Source organism: Fusarium fujikuroi, chromosome FFUJ_chr06 (genome assembly GCF_900079805.1).
Source record: "Fusarium fujikuroi IMI 58289 draft genome, chromosome FFUJ_chr06".
In the NCBI taxonomy this organism is placed as follows: domain Eukaryota; kingdom Fungi; phylum Ascomycota; class Sordariomycetes; order Hypocreales; family Nectriaceae; genus Fusarium; species Fusarium fujikuroi.
In genome coordinates this window covers 2,780,479-2,799,284 of record NC_036627.1, presented here as the reverse complement: position 1 = coordinate 2,799,284, position 18,806 = coordinate 2,780,479, and the positions used below count along the sequence as shown (strand labels likewise).

Below are 18,806 nucleotides of genomic sequence, written 5' to 3'. Positions count from 1 at the left end.
CTAACTTAAAGGTATAGTAAACTAAAGACTAAATAGAGTATTTCCTTAAGAGCTATAGTATAAAGAAAGTAGCTAAAAAGCTAAAAAATAAAAAGGTTTAGCTGCTAAAAACTATTTATATTAAGATTAACTATAAGCTTATTAAGTAATATCCCTTAAATATTTTTAACTAAATAAAGGTTAGTTATAAGCTTAATAAACTGCTAAAAAATTAAAAGGTATTCTTTATAATAATAAAAAAGATAAGCAATATAGGCTATAACTATAAGCTAGATATTATTACTATAATTAATAATAATTAAAATTAATAGGTAAAGAAGTATAGAATTAGGACTGCTGCTATTAAGTAAAATAGACTCTAAAAGATAGATTTATATTAATAGGCATTTAATAGTATATAAAAAGTTAGACTTATAGCTCTTAAGATTATTAATACTTTAGGCTTATTATCCCTTTATAATAATATAAAAAAGTCTTAAATAGACTTTTAAATAAATAAAGACCTAATATTCTATAGTTAGCTATTTATTTATAAAGCTATATAATAGCACTTATCTAATTAGCTATTACCTTTACCCTTCTATAAAGTTATAGTAACTCTTACTCTATTATTATCTTAAACTTCTTAATTAACTTCCTTACTATTAAGTTATTTTTTATACTTAATAACTAATAGCTCTAAAGACTTTTAGTTACTATAATATATATAAAAACCTTATTAATATATAAATCTATAGGTAGGGTTAATTAAAAAGGCAGTCTTTAAGTTAATAATAAGTTAGGAGAAAAGTTAGAAATCTATTAATATAGATAATATATAATCAGTAGTGCAGGATATATAGTAAAGGTTTTTAGAGAGAGCAAATAAAAGAGAAATAGAGACCTTCTTTAACTGGCTGCTTAGAGATAGTATATATATAATCTTTTATAATAGTCTAAACAAAAGGATAAAGGAGAGACTTTTTTATTTAAAGTCTAGATATATAGTATTTAGAAGTCTATAAATTAATTTAAAAATAATATAAAATAGTAAGTTTAACTTATAGAATAAGATATATAAGTTTATTTTCCTATAAAGGCTTTTATTCTATTAGAAATACAGTATCTTAATTCTATTATAAGGTTAAAGATATAAAGCTTTTAATATAGCTAATAAAATTAGTAAAGGGGTTAGAAATCCCCTATAGCTAGGTTATATAGCTTTAAGTAACTGACCTATTAACCTATAAGACTAATTAAAAGTTACATTTTTTTATTATATATTATAAAAATATATAAATAGCTTTAATTTTTTTAAAATTTTAAAAATAAGTTAACTATACCTAAATTAAGATATATAAAAAATTTCGAATTTTTTTAACTTCTATAAATAATTTAATTTAATTTAGAAGTAAATCCCTAATTTAGCTAATTTCTTTATTAATATAATTACTTTAGCGGCCGCCTGCTAGTATAACTACCCCTCTATAGCTATACCTCTAAATTAAGGTTATTATTAAACTAACTAAATATTAATTAAAAAGAGGTCTATTAGGAATTAAGCCAGAAGATTAATTAATTATTAGGCACTTTTAATAATTTATATATTTTTAAATAGCCCTAAAGCTAAAGATAACACTTTAGAAATTTAAAGTAAAACTAAAGTTAATTAAAAACTTAATACTATAATAATAAAATCCCTCTCTAAAGGGGCTTATTTTAAGAGATTTAACCTTAACTGACCTATTATATAGACTAGAAAAAACATAATTTAGGGATTAAAAGGCAGGGTTTTTTATAATTATTACAGCTTCTTCCTAGCAGCTTTATTTTTTACCTAATAACCTCCTTTAATATTACCTTTTAAGCTAAAAATGCCTTACTGCCTTTTATTCCTTATTATTAAGATACTTCTTATACTTCCTTTAGAGAATAGTATTATTATATTACCTTATTTCTTTAATATATACTAAATACTCTTCCTATTAATCTATTGCAATTTTATCTTTTAAAACCTTAAGATTACTAGAGAGATTATTTTATATCTAAGTAATTATTAACTATAAATATTCCTCTTATACCTTATTTAATGCCAGCTTTTCTTTTAATAACTTTAGGAAATTCTATAGGCCTATATAGGTATATATAATTAGGATCTATTTATATATATTATATTTAAGTAATAAAGAATGCATTATTTAAAATTTCCTCTTTACCTAACTAAAGGTTAGCTTAATAATAATTTACAGTTATAAGTAATATAAGTTATATAGTTCTTCCTTATTTTAAAGTCCTTCTAGTAATACCTTCTAGTTATTAAGATAATATCTAATACTAATATAGGGGACTAAAAGTCCTATATAAGCACTAAAGCCAGTATCTCTAATATAGAATCTATTAATATATAATTTTAAGCTCTTTAATTAAGTATACTATAATAAAAAGGCATTATTAATTAATCCCTTATAGCCAGTAAGGATATATAAGAAAGTCCTATTAAGGCAGACAGTATAAAGGATATTTTAAGTTATTAAAGACTTTTTATTATATTACTTCCTTTAACCTTCTTTAAGGACCTAAACTACTATATAAGTACTATTTATAGTATTAATATAACTAAAGAAATACTAACATTTAGGCTTAATTATAGGCTTATAATATACCTCTATTAGCTTTAGTTAGATAATAAATATCCTATAGATATTAGTAAATACTTTAAGATTTATTACTATTATCTAAAATATAGAGCTTTAAGAGATACTAAAGTAATATACTGCTACCTACTATATATAGCCTTAATTAATAATATATAAAAAGATTATTAGCTTTAAATATAAGCTTTATTGGCTAGATCCCTTTATATTTATATTTATATTAATCTAGTTAGCTAATTAATAAAATTAAACCTTTATAACCTAAAGCTTCTCTATAAATCTTTTTTTATAGCCTATTAGCAGCTTTTAACTAAATTCCTTTATTATAGCTAACCTGCTAGAATTAATAATCTCTTAATAATTAAAAATAGTAAGGAAATATAGCCTTTTTTTATTCCCTTACAATTTAAAGGTCTTTATAGCTAGCCCTATAATAAATAGGTCTTCTTCCTTACTATATCTATTATTTAAGCTAATAGTATTATTATTATTACTACAGTTAGGGGCATTATTAGGCATTTAGAAATTATTATAGCCAGGGGTTAGCCTTATAGCCTTATATAAATTAAATAAAACTATATACTTATTTTTAATAAATAGTAAAATAAGCAAATAGTAGAAAAGCAGTTAAAAAGTTACTATTTTAGTTCTATTTATTACTAACCTTTTCCTATTAAGTTTACAGCAAAATAGGTATATTATATAAATACTAACCAGATTAAAAATCCCTTATCTATATAATTTATTACTAAAACCGGCCAATTTAGGAATAGCCTACTATTTAGATTTTACAGACTGTATCGAAGGTGCCCGTTTGTATCAATTAGATCAGGGCCTTAGGACAGAGCATGGAACGACTATGGTGTGGCGGTTTTGAACAAGCAAGACCAGGCCCGTAGCACACAACAGAGCGCTCTGGCTTGGATACAATGCCACTGCAAATCCCGTTTCAGGGGCCAGCCCGGCCAGCCACTCGTGCCCGGGATCAGACCCAACTCATGGATCATATTGGGAGATATTGCCCATCAATTCAGAGTTCCCCGCGGCGGGCGCTACGAGGACCCATCATACAGGGCATAAATATGCACTAACATCATCACCTTACTGGAAAAATTGTACAAAATTGTATCATAGTGCGATAATGGAATTCCATCAAGATAAAATCTAGGTAAGAAGCTTGCTGGCGTCATGATGACAGCATTTTATATATCTCTGTGAATATTGAGGCTTCTCTTAATATTTTATCTCAAATAGAAATATAAGCAATATTGGAAATGATAATAAATTTCAAGGCTCTGTGCACAAGTTGTCCTTGATTTTTGCAATTTGCGACGCCATCGTCGATGGAGAGCTGTCACCGATGACGTTAATGTGGTCAGTGTCAGTCAGACCTTGGTTTGAGGTGGAGACTCACATCTGTACGACAAAGCAAAGCGTCAAAGCTGACAATAGTACCCAAACATATGAATATTTCATCCGACATCTATCTGCAAGATATGCTGCTGGAGACCTTGTGGCCGTGTGCATCCTCATGCTACACAACTTGAATTAACAACCACCACCTACTAGGTGAGTAGTCATGGGTTTCTGTATCCCTGAAAGCACATCGAAAGGATGAAGTCAACATGTATAGACCCTTGCGTTATCTATGGTATAGATAATTACTATAGCTATCTACCTACCTTGCCCAAGAGTTGCGGAATATAAATATCTCACCCTTACATATACGCATAGACACCAGATACGTGTCTTCGACGAAGCTTCGATCGCCAAGATGTTGAGGTTGAACCGACACCCTCTGTTAGTCCTACCAGTACTGACACAGGCACCGTTTTCTGTCCTAGTTGCGGCTTTTGACAGGCTTTTGACAGGATGCAAGACAAAGTGACAAGTACGTCACAAACTTCATTGATAACTTAGGCCCCTACTTAGCTGGGGAGATTTCAACTCGATAACCAGTAGAAAGGTGTCTATTCAGAGAGGCTGGCGTTGTAACCGGAAACTTGGCTGATTACGACAAAAAAAAGTCGGTTGGGATTCACCGAACAGCTTCCAGAGTGCGCTCATGTAACATGAGCTTCACCGGTCCTATGCATGCGCATATTTCTCAGGGAGATTGGGAACAGAAGCGATGCTATAGATACCAAAGCAGGCAGGCAATCAACAAGGCAAACTTGTAGCACTTGTCGCCAATAATTCATGAATCAAATCTTTCCACATGGCACATAATCTTTAGCAATGGAAAGCTCCTATAGTCAATATCAAGCTACTCTGTACCCACGATGGGATAATTTAAACCCCACCCAATAAACGAAGTGCCTATCATTCGTCTTGTTCCATATCTGAAATAGCAACGAGCTGAGAGACCCTGACCTCAAAATGCAGCTAAGACTATCCAAGCTTGAAAGCTTCCGAAGATGATCAAGCCCAAACTTGAAATAGACTCAAGATTCTGGGGAAGGAAAACATCGACGATGTTTCTAGTTCCTATTATATCACCAACTCACCTTTGCATGATTTGAAACACGGGCGATCCATGCAAGTCATACCATAGTATTAAACTCTAAATTCACAACGTAAACAAAGGGTCGTCGGAACAGCTGCTCGAAACCTTTATGATACAGACCCATTGAAAAGTCACCAGCAACCCTGGATCATTGCAACTCTGCAATGTACTAACACAAGAACGCCAATAAAACACTAGGTGCTGTAAAATTTCCCCTGATGTTAAAAATAGTAGCGATGATTGATATCCATTGTAGTCAAAATTGAATATGAAACCCTGTTTGAGATACGCAAAAGTCTTCTAGATGCTCCGTGCAGAGTGCATGTATGGGAGCCGACTGGAGATGCGAGGCGGTTTTTTTGCTATGGATACTCTGAGGTAGGTTCCTATGTACATAGTAGCTACTACCTACGTAGTAGGTAAGAAGATAAGGTACCTCAGTAACTAGGGGAGTAACTAAACTTTGAAGCTTCCATGGCAAAAGCCTAATATGGAATTGTCCCGACAATCTTGCACAAATCCAGCACAGGAGTTGTTTGGCTTGTTCCCGATAATTTTCGCTGGATAACGCCAGGTTTGATCTCATAAAGCCTGCGTGACTGACTACGCAATCGATAGACTTTGCCTCTGATATCAGTGTACATACCATACAGCCGTAACGATGGGATCGCCAGTCGCACAGCCTCGTTGTAGTTACCTATGTCAACATCGAGACTTGATGGGCTGCAATTTTGCTCCGTGCCTTTCTTGGCCTGACCCTCCAGCCTCTCAGCGTGGAGGGATAGGCAACGTGCCCGATAGCACCATGACGAAATATTGGCGCCACGCTTAATACAATCGTGCGTCGCGCCCGTCTGAAGATCACTCCCACCAACAACCCTTGTAAGCGGGATCGTTTCCTACTCGGTAGTGGAGCCACGGAGGCTTAAACAATTTTGAGACGTCTGACGATGGGATCTGCGCATTTTGGAATCGCTTGCTGCTGTTTGTTTCGTGCTCCTGGCTATCACACAACAGGGGCATTCTATTTGTTTGCTCGATGATACCAAGGGGCCACCATTTGTTGCACCGCAGCAGAAATCGTTTCCGGGTGGGTGCAAAGGGAGCCTTTATCGAAGAAGACTTTGCCTCTTACGCCTCCTATGCCGCGTGGCATTGTTAACCAAATCCCGTTCCTAGTTGGAGGCGAGATTCTACTAAACCCTGGCTTTGGACTGGCTCCGGCGCCACAGCACACATGGGCGGGTTTCAATGGCCAGCATCGCATGGGCCTGGATGGTAGGTTGGGTTACCTCAATCAGGGTGCTGGCACAAGGTGCTAGAGTCCAGTCGTTGCGCCATGTCAGCGACAGCGTTGCAGGTGAATCGCGATGAGACAGAGAGTTCCTCAAGGAGCTGAAGCCCCATATTGAGGTAACCAGAATGAGATGTTTATATGTAGATGGAGCCTAAACAAGGCAGTTTAATGGGGCTTTTGTCATAGCTTATATCTAGCTCGAGTTATCAATCGATGATGGAGGAGGTCTCAACGTGCATCGTCCTCTAAAAACTTGCTCTAACTTACCTCCCAGCGGCACCGCCGCCTCGCCCCAAAACGAACCCACTCGCCCTGTCTTCTCTTTCATTTAGATTTCGCCATCACTACCTGGGTATCTTTTAACTTTCTTCTCCTTTTTAACACCCTACGGCACAATCAACTCAGATAATTAAAAGGCATTGCCTTTGCAAATACCAACGGAAACTCCAGACGAATTTTTTGCGCCCTCAGCTTTTGTGCAATTCCTTCAGAACCTTATCAGTCGTCTCATATCCACGTGCGCGCGCGCCGAGAGAAGCAGCATCAAGGAACCCCCCGATTCGCGCCGATCCTTAATTTCTACTCTCAAAACAACGACAACAACTGTATTGTCGATATTTGATGGCTTCTTGGAAATCGTTCTCGGTTCCGTCGTTTCGGCTGACGCAGCTCGCTCAAGATGCCTATGAACTGCCCCTACAAACACTCGCCAACACCCATGAATCGCACCCATCCATCGGGCATCTTTGCCTTCTCGTGTTCGAGGCTGTCCTTGAAGTAGTATGTGTCAGCCTACCTGGCTACATCGTTGCGCGTCTTGGCCACTTCGATGCCGAGAAGCAGAAATTCTTGGCAAATCTAAATGTGATGCTATTCACGCCATGCTTGAGTATGTTTTTATTTCGCATTGAACCAGTCCTGCGCTAACATCGCTACAGTTTTCACCAAGCTCGCCTCCCAGCTTAACGCTGAGAAGCTATCCGATCTCGCCATCATCCCGGTCATCTTCGTCGTCCAAACGTTTGTATCATGGGTTGTATCATATGTCGTCGCAAAGTTGTTCCGATTCAACAGGAGGGCATCCAACTTCGTCACAGCGATGGGTGTATTCGGAAACTCCAACTCGTTACCCATATCTCTTGTTTTGTCACTCTCTCAAACGCTGAAAGGTCTGCATTGGGACAAAGTTCCTGGCGATAATGATGACGAAGTTGGCGCGCGTGGTATCCTTTATCTCCTCATCTTCCAGCAGCTTGGTCAGCTCGTTCGGTGGAGTTGGGGTTACCATGTCCTTCTTGCCCCTAAGGATAAATACCCCGAGTACCGCGAGGAGATTGCCGAGGAAGGTCAGCGTTATCACGATGATGAGAATCAGGATGACTACCAGAGTGCGGCTCTGATTGATGGCCTTGACGGAGAAACAGAGGACGAGGGAGACAGCCATAGCATCGACTCGCAAAATTATGATCCTGCTGGCCGTACCCCTGTGGCAAATGCCTCACGAGTTTCACTGGCAGTCTCTAGCGACGACGAATATTTGCCCAAAAAGCCGCATTTCAAGAATAACCAAGAACAACCGAATGTTGTTGCTCCCCTTAATGGAAATGAAGGTAGCATGGATTCCTTCCCCCGTGTCCCGGCATTGGAGGATCAGGAGGAGCCCACTGGCATCGCGGACCGGACTAAATCTGCCATTAAATCGCCCTTCATCCGTTTCGGAAAGGCAACATCCCAAACCCTCGGCAACTGGTACCAGAAGTCTCCAGCTCCTGTCAAATCTTGCTTGAAATTTTCGAAGCGTGTGGCCGGGAAATTCAACAACTTTATCTGGGAATTCATGAACCCCCCTCTCTGGGCCATGTTGATTGCCATCCTCGTTGCCTCTATTCCGGCTCTTCAACGACTCTTCTTTGAGGAGGGCTCTTTCGTCCAGAATAGTGTGACCAACGCCGTTCGCTCTAGCGGAGATGTGGCTGTCCCACTGATCCTCGTTGTTCTCGGCGCCAATCTTGCTCGTAATACCATGGCTAAAGATGAGGCTTTAGACCCTGAGGAAGAGCGCATCGGCAACAAACTTCTTATTGCCTCCCTTCTTTGCCGTATGGTTCTACCGACTGCCATCATGGCTCCTATGCTTGCGCTCATGGCCAAATATGTACCCGTTAGCATTCTTGACGATCCAATTTTTGTTATCGTTTGTTTCTTGCTCACAGGAGCTCCCAGCGCCCTCCAGCTTGCTCAAATTTGTCAAATCAACAGTGTGTTTGAGAAGACAATGGGCAGAATCCTGTTCCAGAGCTATGTCATCTGGTAAGTCATGGCACCTGATCCTCGGTATAATCCATCCCGAATTGCGCTAACATATGCAGGATTCTTCCCTCTACTCTCATTTTGGTAATGATGGCCCTCGAGGTTGTTGAGTGGGCTCGATGATGCGTCTATTGTCTCCATACACTAGACAGAGAAGTGAAATGACCATGCCTTTCATGCGTCAAATGCTATTTGTTGAGTTTGTTTAATCTGTCTTTACAGTTGTTTGTCTGCAAAGGCGTTGGGTGGCTGGAATTGATTGGGAATCAGGAAAATTTATACTGGCGTGGCCTTGCGGCAACCCGAGGGTTCACAAAGCTTGACCTGGTGGAAGAGCGATATGATGCGTTTTTTTGGCCTGCTTTTGCTTCGTTGCGTGAAAAGGGCACGGGGTTTGAGGAATTGATCTACATAGTGCCCTATCTGTAATGCCTGTGCCTTGCGAATAATAGAAATATTCAATATTATCACATTGGGTCATTTAAACCACCAATGTACCTTACTGCATCTTGAAAACTGATTGCTAAAGTATAATGATGAGGCTTTGGCCAAGGATGTCGAGACTGCAATATGATCATTCTTGCTGAGTTCCATTGACCAGGTTACCTTCCGGCACGATGGCCCAGTCTCTTACAGTGCCCTTCCAATCGCTGATGCGTACATCCTTGATATCGACCGAAACAACTCTTACTTCCTCACCGGCTACGAAGCAGCTGCGGCCTCCATCCTCGACAGGTCCACTGTCCCGCTGGAACGGCTGAGCTGCGGACTCATCGAAAGTATTGTTCTCCAGATGCTGCTCGCGGTAATACTTTTCCTCCTCTGTTCCGCCAGGTACTAGGCGAGCGGCACCTCCTATGGTTGCACTGATGCTAGAGAGTGCTGAAGTGTTGAGGTTCAAGAGGAGTGAGGCGAGACTCGATCGGTGCTCTGGGCCAGGAGAGCCACCAGACGGTCGGCGGCCGTGAGTAGGTGGTCGATGGGAGACCCCTGAAAATATTTTCAGTATGTTTAGATTTCACTAGTTTCGAACATGAAGATGCGACTTACAATCGTGGACAAGAAGAGATACATTGGGGTTGGCGATCAAGTTTGTGGTCTTTCGTGATGCCGGGTTCGTAGTCATGATGATGACAGGGTAGTTAGAATAAGGTGACGAGGGAAGATATGTATAGTTCATTAGAGAGACATGCGGCACGTTGTCGGTGCATGTTGCCAAGTGAAGCTATATGGATCATCAGCCTTCGATCTGTGATGATGGCATTGTTGGTGGTGTGGGGAAGGTCTACAAATCGAGCATTATCGAGGCATTGAACGACATCCGGCGGAAGCGTCGACGTTGTTTGCTTGTGGGTATCACCCTGAGAAGCTTCGGAGTTGAGAGGTATTTGATCCATGATATATTGGCTGAACGATGATTGATGATGCTGTGACCCAATATCTTGAGGTAGTGGAGGGGCTCGACTTGCTGCACGGTACGTTCCGCAAATCCCGGTCTCAGGATCTGCTGAGTCACCCATAATCGCAGGGATATGACGTAATGACACTGGGCGTGCTTTCCCCAGAGTTCGTTCGAGCTAGCTTCTGAACTGTCATCTGGGGAAGGTACCTAGGTACCGGTTACTTGCGGCTCCTCACGGTCACGTCTGTCCTTGCCGACTTGAACCTTCAAAGCCGACGGCATAGCACATTCACGGCATTAGAGACGGCTCATCACCCGGGACGGAGATTTTCAGTCGGTTGCTCTCCTTATTTATGTCAGTGAGAATCATTTTGAATTTCTGTCAAGTTGCATACTGCTCCTTGATCTCACACTGGGCGCTTCATTAACCCCATCGCTCATCATGCGTTCCACACTTCGCGCAAACCGTCGACTTCCTTTGAAGCCCCTCACTCGATTCCTCTCAACATCTGCGTCAAGCGCTTCTGTATCTTCAGTGGCTTCCTCATCATCTGCACCAAAGCACACACCCATCAATTCTGTCCTTATCGCCAACCGTGGTGAGATCGCCATCCGTATCAACCGGACTGCTGAGCGCCTTGGCATTCGAGCCACAACCGTCTATACAGATGTTGACGTTGGCTCATGGCATGCTTCTTCGGGGTTCCAGTCTTTGGCGCTAGGTCCCGCAAACGCCTATCTTGACGGTGAGAAAATCATTGCTCTAGCGAAGCAAAATGGAATCCAGGCACTCCATCCCGGCTATGGTTTCCTATCCGAAAACTCCAAGTTCGCAGAGCGTTGCGAAGAGGAAGGCATCGTGTTTGTCGGACCACCCGCTAGTGCCATGGCCGACATGGGACATAAGGCCCGCAGTAAAGAAATTATGACAGCTGCAAATGTTCCCTGTGTGCCAGGGTATCATGGAGCAGACCAGGGCGAGCAAGAACTCCTGGAGCATGCCAAAAACATCACTTTCCCGGTGCTCCTCAAGAGTGTACGAGGAGGTGGAGGCAAGGGAATGCGAATCGTCCTGACTGAGGAGGAGTTCTTGACGCAACTCAGAAGTGCCCGTGCCGAAGCCAAGGCCTCATTTGGTGAAGGAGGCGAGGTCATGCTAGTGGAGAAGTACATCATTCGACCAAGGCACGTTGAGGTGCAAGTCTTTGCCGACAAATGGGGCAATACCGTTGCGCTTGGTGAGCGAGACTGCAGTGTTCAGCGTCGGCATCAAAAGATCCTCGAAGAGTCCCCAGCTCCAGATCTAGATCTGGCAACTCGACACGATCTCTGGGATAAGGCGAGAAAAGCAGCCTCAGCAGTTGGGTATGTCGGCGCTGGCACTGTTGAGTTTATCCTCGACAAGGATACCAACAAATTCTATTTCATGGAAATGAACACTCGACTTCAAGTGGAGCATCCTGTCACGGAGATGGTGACTGGCCTGGATCTAGTCGAATGGCAATTCCGAGTTGCTGCAGGCGAAAAGCTTCCACTCTCCCAAGAAGAGGTGGAAGTACAGATGAATGAGAGGGGTGCCGCCATTGAAGCACGAATTTATGCCGAAAATCCTGAGAAGGGCTTTATTCCCGACTCCGGCAAATTAGTGAGAGCTTATCTCCCTGCTGAACTACAGAACGAGGATGTTCGCCTGGATTGGGGATTCCGATCTGGTAATACTATCTCTGAAGCATACGACGGCATGATCGCCAAACTTATTGTGCGAGGCGATACGAGAGAACGTGCTATCGCCAAATTGGAGAGCGTTCTACGCTCATACGAAATTGTTGGTGTTGCTACAAATATCGAATTCCTCAAGCGGCTTTGCGAGACCGATGCCTTTGTGGCTGGAGACGTGGAAACGGGCTTCATCGACAAGTGGCGAGAGGAGCTTTTCAAACCCCGACCTATCAAGAATGAGGTTGTCGCCCAAGCAGCCCTCGGGATGATCAACCTTGAACTTCGAAATTCTAGCCCCCATGGCTTGACACTTGGCTTTGGTGAAACAAACAACATCGGGGAACGAAAGCTGAGCTTTAAAATCCTGGATGGGTATAGCAAGGAAGAGGGCGAGGTCGTCGAGGCCAGCGTGACACAGACAGGTCGAAACCTTTACAACGTTGCTGTCCACCGAAAAGGTGACGAGGCACCCCAAGTATTCACAAATATTGCCTGCCAGCCCGAGCCCGAAGGTGAAGTGATGAAACTCGAGTCATACTTCCCCCTTGAGCGAATTCAATCCTCCGTGGTCCCTCAACACACAGACAATGACACAAAGGTTACTGTTTTCCAGCATGGCGTGAAAACAGATCTTGTCCTTCTACCGCCCAAGTGGTACGAGAAGGCTCTTGGGCTCAAGGAGTCAAGTGCCTCAGTTGCAGCGCCGATGCCGTGCAAGATATTGAAGAACGAAGTGGTGGAGGGTCAAACTGTGCAAAAGGGAGCACCGCTTGTGGTGTAAGTTGACCATTTCCGATATGCAGAATAAGCTAACCATCTCTCAGAATTGAGTCAATGAAGATGGAAACTATTATCCGGTCGCCGCAGGATGGCATAATTAAGAAGCTCGCACATAAAGAAGGGGTAAGTTCCCAAAGGCAATCCTCTCTGATATCTCATCTAACGTCAAGCAGGATATTTGCAAGGCTGGTACAGTACTTGTACTATTTGAAGAGAGCGAAACAAAGGATGGAGAGTCATGAATGATATTAGATACCATGATGAATGAATTTGGCGTTGCTTAAATGATATTGGCTGATACGCTACCTGCTAAAGACAAATGCACTTGATCCCCTCCCAGTCGTTGGACCTGTTCCACTTCATCAAATACGTAAAGAATCACCAATGTCAAAACATGTGTACGCCTAGACACCAATAGCTCCATTAACTGAAATCATGAATCATGCTATGTCTGAAACTGTATCCCATAACAAGCCGAAGAACATATACCCTGAACCCAAGGCGACAAAGGGCCGGGTCTGTCGTCGTCGTGGCAGAATCTTATGCCATATGATCGATTATCTTGTGTGCATCTTTATGTACTCCAAGGGTAGATATCGAGAAAGTTTTGATTGCTTAGCCGCTTGACGTATTCGTTTCCACCAGTCTTCGAGACGTGCCTGGAATTTTGGGTCGTCGGGCGAAGTATAAGTAGTAAGCGTGTTGAGAAGATCCTGAAAGAGATGTCAACATAGCGTTTGAGCATAGCACGTCATTCAAGCGACTTACCTCCTCCAAGGCCAGTGTGATGAATCCCATTACGAACGCCACCCAAGCAAGAGTCCCCTTCGTACTTAAGAATTGGTTGCCCCCTCGGAATTCTACCGTGCCAGTACATTTACCTGTCTTGGGGTTTGGGAAAATATTCTGGAAGTTCCATAGCACGTATCGGTTCCCCTGCATATAGTAGCACAAATCCATTTCGGATGTAGTTGACTTGATTTCTGATGCGACTTGGATAAGTGAGCCCTTGCTCTTACCGAATCGTATCAACGTTTCACGCAACCCAGAACCCATGCTTTGACTGTTTGGCCGACAGTACTGGTTTTCTCGACGGGCTTTGGGGAGAACAGCGGCCACAAACTCTTCATAAACAGCAGATGCAAACGCAATCTTCTTGAGGCCACGCAGGGAGAACTTGTTCTGACCAGAGACAGGAGTGACATGGACGTGGCCGCCGCAGGAGATATCGCGTTGGGGACTGAAGTGTACACGCATCGCTTCCCAAAAGTCGCCAAGTATGCCGCTGACATGTTGCTTGGTATCTAGACGGGGGGAGACGACTTCCATGCAGACTAGGATCCCCTGTCAGTGAGCAAACTAAACGGTTCGCTGGTTTCACGGTGAAGAGAATGACATACCCATGGGACGCTCCCTCTTCAAAGATCCATCTCTAGTGACGAACCATTTCCCACCGTAGTACTCGGGATGCTTGCTGTATTTTGAACAGTCATCGTGCACAGCTTCGATGTTGCGGTTCCGTAGCTTCTGTGCTAATTGTCGATACCAGTCGACATTGGTAAAGCTATCAGCACCACCGTAAGGTTTTACCACGGCCTCGATCTCCACGCCGAAGTTGTAATGTCTGAGCTTTGGCACCGTCATGATCGACAAGATGTGAGAAGGATTTAGGGACTCGAAAAAGAAAGAATGGTAGAATTGGCTGGGGTCGGGTTGAAGGTGGCGGATTTGGCCATGCAGCTGTATAAGATAACCACCTTGGTTTTTGAATAATCACCTTGCCGCAGAGAGAGAGAGAGAGAGAGAGAGTCGTACTACATGAAGGTGATCACCCGTTTCCTGATGCGCTTGTGCCTTGTTCTAAACGTTTGGACACGGCCGCCTGCTTTACCCAAACAAAATCACAGAATTGTCAGTCGTTGGCTCTCAGCTTTTTGTCAGTAACACGCTCGCCCGCCTAACCTGAGCTGTCATTGTCACAACTCAAAATCGTCGCCTCGCTTTCAGGTTAAGTACAGCAAAAGCCTTTCTGGCCTCGAATGGCGGTGCGGATGCATGGTTTGGCGGGAGCTGTCGTTGTGGATCTGGCCGGGGGCTGCGGGGAGAAATGCCGGAAGACCGGAGCCACGGTGCGGAGCCCAACAAGGAAATGGAGGCGGGCTGGGCCGTCTCGTAGCGTCTGAATATTCTGAGGCTATCAAACGACACCTGTTTTTGCCTGTCGTTTGTAAAGGCCCAGACAGTCGGTATTCACGAAAATGTAACCGCGTCTCCCCTGCAAAGTTCGCTTGCCAGGTCCCTTGCGAGCCTTCCAACGTGGGACGCGGCAATTGGCCATGAGTTGGCGTCTCCTCTTGTGAAAATCTGACTCATTTGCTGCCCAATGTGACAATAAGGCCCAGTCGGTGACTTGCACAACCTAGCCCACTCCGCCCATTGAGCGCTGCTGGCGCCGAGCATAGCTACTGTACGTAAGTTAGTTTATGCTTTAGCCAAGTCGACGTGGACACTGCTTGCTTGATCGATATTGTTTTTCTCATGTGAGGGAGCCGATTCACATCACATCTTAATCGCCGTTAGCTCACTATCACATTCTCCTACCACAACGAAAACGTAACGCAACACACACACACTCACCAACATACGCACTTTTTCCCCCTGCACCTCACCATCGGATACACGGAGCTTGCTGCCCCCGACAGATTTCCAGCATGAATTTGTCTGCAGATGAGGCTCAGGCCGACACCGGTCAGCCGCTCACCAAGTACTACTTTGCCTATGGTAGTAATCTTCATCTACAGCAGATGAAACGAAGATGTCCTGGAAGCAAATTCATCGGCTCTGGGAAGCTGGCAGATCATCGTTGGCAGATCAACGAGCGTGGATATGCCAATGTTATCGAGTCGCAAGGACATTGGGTTGAAGGCCTTGTTTATGAGATCAATCCCCGCGATGAGGCTCGTCTTGACATCAACGAAGGTGTTTCCAAGGACGCATACCAGAAGGAGTACATGACTGTTACGCTACGGCGTGCTGAAGCCGCCTTATATCGCCGACCTGTGTCTTGGATTGTCAACAATGGTGGCCCGGACCACGCACGAGTCCTTGCCCAGCAAGGGGAAGGGCAGAGGAAGGCCATCAACCACAAGCCACATTTGGAACAGAACATCTTGGTATATATAAGTCCAAGATACATTGTCGATAGCGAACCAAAGGAGGAGTATATCAACAGAATCAACTCAGGCATTGTTGATGCCACATCCTTAGGGGTCACCAACGACTATATCAGCAACTGTGTCCGGCCCTTCATTCCAGCACCGACTGGCCAGAACTCAGGAGACAAAGAAGCAACTGGGTCTGCGAAAGTTGCCGGACCGCCGAAGCCAAAAGTTGTGAGAAAAGTTCCGAATCCCGCAAAAAAGGTGAAGCAACCTGTCCGCGAGGTCAAGCGAGCAACTCCTCCCAGAGGGAGAGAATCACCACCGCCAAATAACAGGGCACCTGGCCAAAGACCCCTACACCTTCAACCTCAGGTGGTTCAAGGTCAGCGCTGGACTAGGAATGCCGCCTCGAATGTGCCTGAGAGGCTCAGGCGGCCTTCACAGTCACGGCCATCAGCACCACCACTTCCCCCAAGGCCACTCGCGCCGCATTACACAGGAAACACTCTACAGGTTCCTGTTTCTGGCCGGCGGCGACCTGCATCAGAAGTTGGCGCCCCACCACCGCCTCTACCTCCTCGGCCAACCCGTCGAGTTCGCAGTATACCGGTAATCGTTACTCATCAGGAAGGTTATGGTGGTTATTGGTATCGATAAAAGCATTTCTAGCCCAGTTTCCTTAAAATACCCAGATATAATATCCTCTCCAGACAATAAAAGTAGCATACGTGCGTTTTATTCTTCTCCATTCATCGTTTTATCCTTTGCATGCTGTTGTCTCTGTTTGCTGACTTCTACGCTTTACAAGAATACAATTTCATAAAACAAGGACTAGTATCTTTGTCTGCTCGATGCCGATATGACAGATCCAGCTGGCCCTAAGACATGTCAGAGCTTAAAAGGGTGTGGAGAATACCTGTACTCACTCCTTGAACTTGATGCTCTTGATGAGCTTCGACTGGTTCCTTGAAAAGTTGGCGTATTATTCCATAGGAAACTCATGATTGTTGGGCCCTGGAGCACATCCCCACCCGAGTTAGTGACGAGAACTGTGGGTTTAACAATTGCTTTCAACCCGAGCTTTCTACCACCTTCGACTCTCTCGACGAAAAGCCCAGGAGCTATATCAAAGAGATATATGACACCGCGGCGTGCTTGAGAAGCTGCCTTTGTTCCACTCAAGTCAAGAGTTGCTCCTCCATTCGCCAAATTCAAGCATTGGTAAACCTCCAACCTCGTCGCGGCTGTGCGAGCAGGCCATTTCAATGAAAATACACTGGGCGCCAGGTGAAGCTGATGAGCGAGATCTGCTGCAGGTTCTACAATACTTCGGCGAATAGAACCTTGCAGTTCAGCGGGAGGGCTTTTCGGAGCAATTATTGACAGTAAAGTTGTCAGATCTTCAACAACAAAATTCAGAAACCTCTGCCGGCGCGTTCTGAAAGATGGTTGGTGAGTCAAAGCAGTCAGCGTCTCGCTTCTCCATTCCCTACAATGAGCTGTATCTTGTGAGATGTCAGCGGCTTGGTATATACAACACGCTCCGGGATTAAGACAAACCTCTTGGCAATCGAGACATAGTGTTCTCGAGATCATCAACCCATCTCGACGTTCCGTCACCTTCCGTATCATCGAGAGGACAATAAAAAGACTTTGAGAACAGGGTAACGTGGAGGTAGTTCATGATGACCCCAGTGATGTGAAATTCATCAGACTGCGTAACATTCAAGCATCGCCTTGACTGTTCCCTAAGAAGAGAAACGAGTCGCAGCCCTTCTGGAGAGGATGCTCTGGCAGCAAGGCGGTCAATTTCCAGATCCTCAATAGCATATGCAGCACGGTTTTCAACCCAGCGCTGGACATTCCCAACTAGGATCTTGTAGGCTTCTCTAGCCTCTGTTTCTGTGATGTCTCTTCTCCTAGGCTGTAGACGAAAGATCTGATCCTGAGCCTCTGCGAGCTGCCGCTGGGTGACGGCAAGTTGTCTTCTGAGAATTTCTGCCTCTTCTGCAAGCTGGCCCTTTTCTGACTCCCGATTCTCGATCTCCTGCTGCCTGGAGTCCAATACATTCTCCGTGAAGCGACGCAAATGGGTCTCGCTGGCCAATTTGTCCTTAAGTGCGGGAGTCTGTAGGGATCCTTGTTTCGTCGTCTCCGGATCCATGATGACGGGTTGCTGTACTCAAATTTATGGTGTATAACAGCCCAAAGATAAAGACGAGTCTGTCAATATCGCACGTGCAAATCGTTAAGCGACAGAGGCTGACCAGTCATCCGCTAGATTAGCTCTGTCCGTCTGGTAAGTCGAATCAAAGGCAGCACATCAGGGCCAGCTTCCGGCGTACCACCAATGGCCATCAAGACTCCTTGGCAAAGAACTCAATACTCGCAGCCTCACATTGCGGTTGGACCCAAGCATGGTTTCGTTTAGGCGCCAGGTGATGGGTACCTAATGCATTCGGAAGTCTTCCAGCTGTACGACATCAAAAGTCGGTCTCGTCTTAGGCCGCTGTGGCGGCCACTGCATGCTCCACTGCCTGAATTTACCAGGGTTACAGTCATTCGTAGCTGCGCCGAGTTTCTGCTCAAGGCCAACTCTGCAGTGCCCAAACCCCTCTCCACTCGATCGAAAGCCCTGATGAGGCCGAAGTTGGTGGTCAAAGTGGTGGTCATTGCTCCATAACTGGTCGGTGAGGATGAGCGAGGCCCAAAGAACGCCAGGCCCACACAACAAATGAGGCCTGAAGAGTCAGATTGAATGGCTGGCCACGTCCAGAATTACAGACAGATCCTCGGGTGTTGGCGAAGAAATGCTCCGTCGCCCTGCTGGTTTCTATTGTAACCAATTGGGAGTCGACATGAGTGAATTCTGGGGCAATTCCCAGTTTCACGAATGAGCTTTTGGGTAGAGAAGTTCCATATCCCGTACATCACTAGATCATGCCTGACTGTTCCACCACAAATAGTTGACAATGAAACAATCATAGGAAGCCTTTAG

At 44.0% G+C, this 18,806-nt stretch overlaps 6 protein-coding genes; 3 read left to right on the top strand and 3 right to left on the bottom strand.

Annotated features, from left to right (window-relative positions):
* Positions 1–7,057: 7,057 nt before the first annotated feature.
* FFUJ_06203 (related to ZSP1 Zinc Sensitive Phenotype 1) lies at positions 7,058–8,869 on the top strand (the record flags this gene model as incomplete). XM_023579502.1 has 3 exons in its annotated part: positions 7,058–7,325; positions 7,375–8,746; positions 8,806–8,869. 3 exons carry the CDS (start codon positions 7,058–7,060, stop codon positions 8,867–8,869), a joined length of 1,704 nt encoding a protein of 567 aa, XP_023432330.1.
* A 451-nt stretch (positions 8,870–9,320) lies between these two features.
* On the bottom strand, positions 9,321–9,872 carry FFUJ_06202 (related to pyridoxamine phosphate oxidase; the record flags this gene model as incomplete). XM_023579501.1 has 2 exons in its annotated part: positions 9,321–9,736; positions 9,797–9,872. The coding sequence occupies 2 exons, from the start codon at positions 9,870–9,872 to the stop codon at positions 9,321–9,323; spliced, it is 492 nt and encodes a 163-aa protein (XP_023432329.1).
* A 718-nt stretch (positions 9,873–10,590) lies between these two features.
* Positions 10,591–12,889, top strand: FFUJ_06201 (probable methylcrotonoyl-CoA carboxylase biotin carboxylase chain; the record flags this gene model as incomplete). XM_023579500.1 has 3 exons in its annotated part: positions 10,591–12,644; positions 12,692–12,770; positions 12,821–12,889. The coding sequence occupies 3 exons, from the start codon at positions 10,591–10,593 to the stop codon at positions 12,887–12,889; spliced, it is 2,202 nt and encodes a 733-aa protein (XP_023432328.1).
* Positions 12,890–13,204: 315 nt separating this feature from the next.
* Positions 13,205–14,291, bottom strand: FFUJ_06200 (uncharacterized protein; the record flags this gene model as incomplete). XM_023579499.1 has 3 exons in its annotated part: positions 13,205–13,360; positions 13,416–13,981; positions 14,048–14,291. The coding sequence occupies 3 exons, from the start codon at positions 14,289–14,291 to the stop codon at positions 13,205–13,207; spliced, it is 966 nt and encodes a 321-aa protein (XP_023432327.1).
* Positions 14,292–15,451: 1,160 nt separating this feature from the next.
* Positions 15,452–16,465, top strand: FFUJ_06199 (uncharacterized protein; the record flags this gene model as incomplete). The annotated part of the gene is made up of 1 exon (XM_023579498.1): positions 15,452–16,465. The coding sequence occupies one exon, from the start codon at positions 15,452–15,454 to the stop codon at positions 16,463–16,465; it is 1,014 nt and encodes a 337-aa protein (XP_023432326.1).
* Positions 16,466–16,639: 174 nt separating this feature from the next.
* On the bottom strand, positions 16,640–17,972 carry FFUJ_06198 (uncharacterized protein; the record flags this gene model as incomplete). XM_023579497.1 has 3 exons in its annotated part: positions 16,640–16,686; positions 16,735–17,313; positions 17,369–17,972. The coding sequence occupies 3 exons, from the start codon at positions 17,970–17,972 to the stop codon at positions 16,640–16,642; spliced, it is 1,230 nt and encodes a 409-aa protein (XP_023432325.1).
* Positions 17,973–18,806: the final 834 nt, after the last annotated feature.